General features: G+C 33.4%; 1 protein-coding gene across 1 annotated transcript; it reads right to left on the bottom strand.

Moving 5' to 3' along the window:
• Window positions 1-3,000: 3,000 nt before the first annotated feature.
• On the bottom strand, window positions 3,001-5,336 carry LOC131078995 (plant cysteine oxidase 4-like). The gene is made up of 4 exons (XM_059214243.1): window positions 5,077-5,336; window positions 3,951-4,384; window positions 3,616-3,825; window positions 3,001-3,143 (listed from the first exon to the last, which is right to left on the bottom strand). The coding sequence occupies exons 2-4, from the start codon at window positions 4,147-4,149 to the stop codon at window positions 3,022-3,024; spliced, it is 531 nt and encodes a 176-aa protein (XP_059070226.1). The 5' UTR covers window positions 4,150-4,384; window positions 5,077-5,336; the 3' UTR covers window positions 3,001-3,021.
• Window positions 5,337-5,739: the final 403 nt, after the last annotated feature.

Below are 5,739 nucleotides of genomic sequence, written 5' to 3'. Positions count from 1 at the left end.
AGATTTGGTTTTAGGCTTGTTGGAATAGAATTCAGAAGGGGGACAAGTGTTGGAGGGATATAGATGGATGAACTTACATGTCTATTTTCACATTGAAAGGGTGGTGTCTCTTGTTGAATAATTGTGTCACAAGGACCATGTCAATTATCACTGGGCTTAAGAATGTTGGTAGAAATAATTCATGGATAAGAAGGATTCTCCAAAATATAAACATGATACTTGTGTAGCTCTTATGTTGTGGAAGCTACTAAGAGAAATGGAAAGTAGGCTGCATGGAAGATGATGGAAGAAGCAATTTATGGAAAAGTTGGGATTAAGTGATTGTGATAGTGGGTGTATGTTGGATAACATAGTCAATGTTTAAGAATGAGTGGATGTGAGTATGGGGTGGTGAAGCCATTAGGAAATATTGAGGAACCAGGACCAATAGTTGTACATGCCATTATGGACATTGGAGCTTGGGGTTGGATTGCTTGTCTAATTAAAAGGAAAAATGGAACTTTATAAGAATAGTACAAAACCATATCCAATGGATTGGTCTTAAAAATATAACTCAAAAAAAAACTCACACTTTGCACAAGGGAAGCCATAGATTATGTTAGACCAAAAGGCACCACTTATGACCTAGATAGGCACAAACATGACATATCAATACGTACAAAATAAGGTCATGAGACAAAAGACCACATCAATGCCTGCAAAATAATATGAGCAAACAATATCAAGGTCTTTAAAGTCTTCTTCATGGCTTGTTGTTGCACCACACACCACATGCCTTTGGTAAAATGCCACACATAGAGGAGATAAAGCACACAAAGACAATATAACCTTGGAGGGAGGAGCAATGTCTTCGTCCACCTATAGCTTAGTGCGATCTACACAAATTTAATCATAATCTTGCAAGGAAAGGTTGACCTAGCAAAACCCTTCAATTTTACTTGCATTTACCTTGGCTTTCTCCTATAAAACAGAGAGGAAGAAAAAAGAAATTCACTATTAATGTAAAATAAAATAACATTTTTAATTTAAACTCTGCAATAAAAAATTAGACCACAAACAATCCATTATGGCTTTGATATCATGTCAAATTTGAGATCTACTGGTAGAGTAGTGACACTAGTTGGGCCATGAGTGATGAACAATCACATGTCTTGCAAACTAAGTAAAAAAAAAAGTATACAAATGAGGATGAGAAGAGATGAACACAAAAAAATAGAGAATAAATAAACTCATGAGAAAATGTACATATATAGTATAAAAAGAGAAATTTTAGTCTACAAAAGTGGCTTGCAAACTCTATGCAAGAAAAAGATTAAAAGAGACACCTATGCAAGCTTATATTTTGAAAAAGAAAAAATCCATGCAAGAGAATATACCATGGAATATTCTATATTAACAGATATTTGTAGGTACCTTTGAGTACTCTATTTTTTTATCATGGTCATTTTACATTGGAATGACACTTAATGAATATTCTAAATTGGGCAGGAGAAGTCAAAAACAAAAGATCCACTATCAAATATTTCTTTAGTTTATTTGGCAGTGTTATTAGTTGGATGTATAAGCAACAAGTTATGTTCCATTCATCAATTACAAAGGTAGGGTATATGATAACTAGGCATGTCTATAAGGAGGTCCTCTAGAACAAGGGATCGTGTTTAAATGTGGGGTTGATTCAATAAGCTTTCAGAGTTATCTATGCTAGTCAAAGTGCCATATGTTTTGATAAAAGTCTAACATTTGATGTGAGAATGAAGCAAATAGATGTCTAGTATCATTTTTTGTGACATGATAGAAGGTAATGCTAAAAATATTTGACACTTTATAAAATGTCATAGTGCGTTAACGAAGCCAATTGATTCTTCGAATCTTAGGTGGTATAGTAAGTCCATGAATTTCTCAACTTGTAAAAAATAGTTGATAGTGTTAGTATTCACTTTATTCTTGTAAGAACTTTGACAAGTGAGAGAATGTTAATAAAGATGTCTTAACCTTGCATCATAATGTAAAGAACAAATATCATAATTTTCAAGCTATTAAACATAAAAATGAAGGCTCTAGAAGTTGATTTTCACTCCTAAAAAATGACAAATGGATCCTAAATGGAGCAAGATGGTTTCGCAAGCATAAACCTCTTGGAAACCTTTAATTTTAAAAAGGACGACTTATCAAGAATTTTGATAAAAAATGACGGTTTCTATAAGTTTTGTCCCCCACATTGAAAATATAAAAGCATATATGACATTAAGTTTCTTTGGAGTGTAGAGTTTTTCTTCCAAAAAGATTCTCCTCACACAAATCACAACGTTGTGGAATATTGTTTATGTTTTTGTTTCCATATAATTATATGATTAATTATATTTTATAGTTTTGCATACATCCTCTCATAGATTAGTGTAAGAAGTGTATTCCACATTTCTGCGTCCATTCACATATAAGACTCCTTCACAATAGGACATCACCATGGTTGTATAAATGTCATTTGCACTAGAACATACAAAATCAGGTGCAGATTCACCCTCCCAATGCAAAGACCAAAAACAAAGAAAATAGAACCATAAAAGAAGTTCCAAGTTCTTCCTCCTAATCTAACACAACCGAATTATAATAACATAATTGAATCGATAACCAAAAAGACTATATACCCTTCCATCACTACTCTCTTTATATATTAAAAAAAATCTCTACTAATTTGTTAAATTTAATATTAAAAAATATTTGAATATTTTATAGCGGTTTAACTAGATTTATATTAATTATAAACATATTGGTTTTATTTTTTATTTTTTTCCCAAAAGCATTCTTATCTTATTTTATGTTTCCAAACACTAACATAATTAAAAAACAATTCAAATTTCAATTCAATAAATATCATTGAGCACTTCGCAAATATGTACACCTGAATTGGTCTAATGATAAAGAATATGTACTCTTGAAAGAGATGTCACAAATTCAAATCTTACAATTGTCAAAATGAAAACATGCAATCAAAATGAAACTCTAGCAAAAATAAAACAAAATTCAAATAACATTGATTATGGGACCTGTGTATGTTTGGCCCTCGACTTTGAAATTATGTGGTTTCTCTATCTCTTCCAACCACACAAAATCCTGGCACTCCTTGTAATCTATGAGTTCTTCCCCTGCCAAAAAGACCAAATCCAACTGCTAATCAATAAATTCATCCAACAAAAAATCTCTCTCATTACTAATTTTCAATAGAAAACAAACTCAACAAAATAACCAGCATACATTTTTGATGCTGTCTTTTGAATTAAACTGTGTGCAAGTTTCTTATCAAAGTTTCGGATCACATTCTGTGATCCATCATCAGGATATAAGAATGATCACGGAGTGTGATCCAAAATGTTGATCAAAAGGATCTTATGTCTCTCTTAACATTCTTATATCCTGATGATGGATCATGAATGTGATCCGAAACGTTGATTAAAAAACTTGCACACAGTCTTATGTCTCTCTCAGCATTCTTTTATCTTGATGATGGATCACAGAATGTGATCCAAAATATTAATAAAAAAATTTGCACAAAGTCTAATCCATAAGACAGCATCAAGCAAATTATGAATTGTAGAAATCTCATATCATTAATCATACATGGTCTTGAAAGGTCCAAATAAAGATGGAGGGCATAATAGGAGGGATCCCCATCTGCATAAGGTGGAGAGATGACATCCAATACTGCACAGGATGTCAGTGCTGTGAAACAATGTATATTCCCTGCACTTGTTGGATATAATACAGAGCTCCCACTTGAAGCATTATAAATGCAGTCCACCTTCGACTTGGCTAACCTCATTCCACAAACTACAGAAAAATGAACTCATTCCCCTGTTACTAATGACAACAAATTTGAATACATTTGCAGTAAATCCTGAATCTTGTAATTCACAGGCTTGACAAAAACTGTAAGTAGAATGAAATCTTCTTACAATGCTGAGTATGATGATGTTGGTCATCCCAATCATAAGCAGCAACGTGCATTGAGCCATATAAAACCTTACTGAACACTGTCATTCCAGGGTGGTCATGCAGAGGGATTACTGCTGATTTTGACAGACAAAAAATCCCAATCTGCACCAAAGATTTCTTATATGATAGGTACCTGGAAGCTCTGCAACTTAAAACCATTGCAGAAAATGTGAGGGTTTAGTTGTATTTACCGAGAAACTGCCACATTCATGAATGTGCACATATGTGACAGGCTGAGGATGAGATGATTGTGGGGAAGCTATGAGTGTTGTGCCCCTGCTCACTCTTTGCCTCTTGTGTGCACCCAAATTACTGTAAAACAGCCTCTCTTCTTCATTGTCTGAGCTCACTCTTTCATTCCCCTGAAGCCCAACGTCTATTGGTTTGATAGCATCTGCAATTTCATTCACACCCCATAGAATTATTGTATTCTTTACTACTTATAAAGGAAGATCTATGTATTCTTCTGTAGATTATTTTGGTACGGTTATGGTTATGTTTTTGGATTATACTGTGTTTTGGTACGGTTATGTTTTTGGATTATACTGTGTGTGATTTTGTTTGCATTCATGTTTTGAATTACACTTCATGATCTATCATCAGACTGAGAGAGCTGTAAGAATAAAATCAACATTTCGGATCACTCTATGATCGATCTTCAAGACAGACAGTAAGAAAAAAGAATTCAAAAGATAGAAAACAAAAAAAAGATCTACTAAAGAGGTAAAACTCTTAGGGGTTGCAGTTATGTAGGACAAATATTTAGATATTGTTTAGACATTGAAAAAAATTCAAATTAGAGGTAATACCATTACCCATTCCTCAAACAGAACAGAGCAACTCTGTGCTTAGATCATATTAAACTAATCATAACAACCAAAAAGCCAATGTAATTGGAGGTAATACCATTACCCATTCCTCAAACAGAACAGAGCAACTCTATGCTTAGATCATGTTAAACTAATCATAGCAACAAAAAAGCCAATGAAATGAAACAAACAGACCTCAAGCAAATCAATATTTTGAAGTGGCCACAACATTAGAGGAAGAGAAAAAGAGCAGGAAAGAATAAAAACATTCACATACCAAGAACAGCCTTCAATCTGGCAATATCTGATGGTGGAGGTACCACTTCTTCAGGCAAGATTTCCCTTACAGATCTTATACAGCTTCTGAACTGCGCGGCTATCGGTCATCTTTTTGTTTTATCAAAATGTATGTTGGGATCATACCCTGAATGAATTTAAGTAACTAAAACGATTTTATAGATGAAAAATCTTCCATAAAAATTATCACTATAATCACTACTATTCAATCCTCTCCTAATATTATCATGGGGTCAAACTTTTGAACATTTCTTGTTAGATTTTTCCTCTCTGCATTTTATGCTGAGCTATGCACTATAGTAAACAATTTTTTGAACAAAGGGCATATATATATATATATATATAAAACCCCCTGATTTGGGAATCGGTATAGCTCAAAGTTTCTGCAAGTTGTAATAGCCCCTGATTTAGTAATGAAATGCCACAACTTGCATGCCGAATCTGGTCATCGCCCACAGTTTCCATCATTTAATATCTTCGAACTTTTCACTGACTAGTTATTATAATGACTAGTTAGTCTCAAGATGAGTAAGCATTTAATAATGTTCAAGTAATAGGGTAGTGGCTATGTTGGCTCTAAAACGGATCTTTCGTATAGCATGATAGCGACATGTTAGTCAATCTCAGTCATTTATTATAAAAT

Source organism: Cryptomeria japonica, chromosome 11 (genome assembly GCF_030272615.1).
Source record: "Cryptomeria japonica chromosome 11, Sugi_1.0, whole genome shotgun sequence".
NCBI lineage: Eukaryota > Viridiplantae > Streptophyta > Pinopsida > Cupressales > Cupressaceae > Cryptomeria > Cryptomeria japonica.
Note: the sequence above shows the minus strand (reverse complement) of the source record. Positions and strands in the feature narration are given on the sequence as shown.

Bases quoted from the DNA above. Each gene is read 5' to 3' on its own strand.
- LOC131078995 (XM_059214243.1), bottom strand. From the start codon at position 4,149: ATGGTTTTAAGTTGCAGAGCTTCCAGGTACCTATCATATAAGAAATCT. The intron at 3,826-3,950 runs GTAAGAAGATTT...ATTTTTCTGTAG, and splicing joins ACATCATCATACTCAGCATT to TTTGTGGAATGAGGTTAGCC. The intron at 3,144-3,615 runs GTATGATTAATG...TCTTTTTGGCAG, and splicing joins TTTGGACCTTTCAAGACCAT to GGGAAGAACTCATAGATTAC.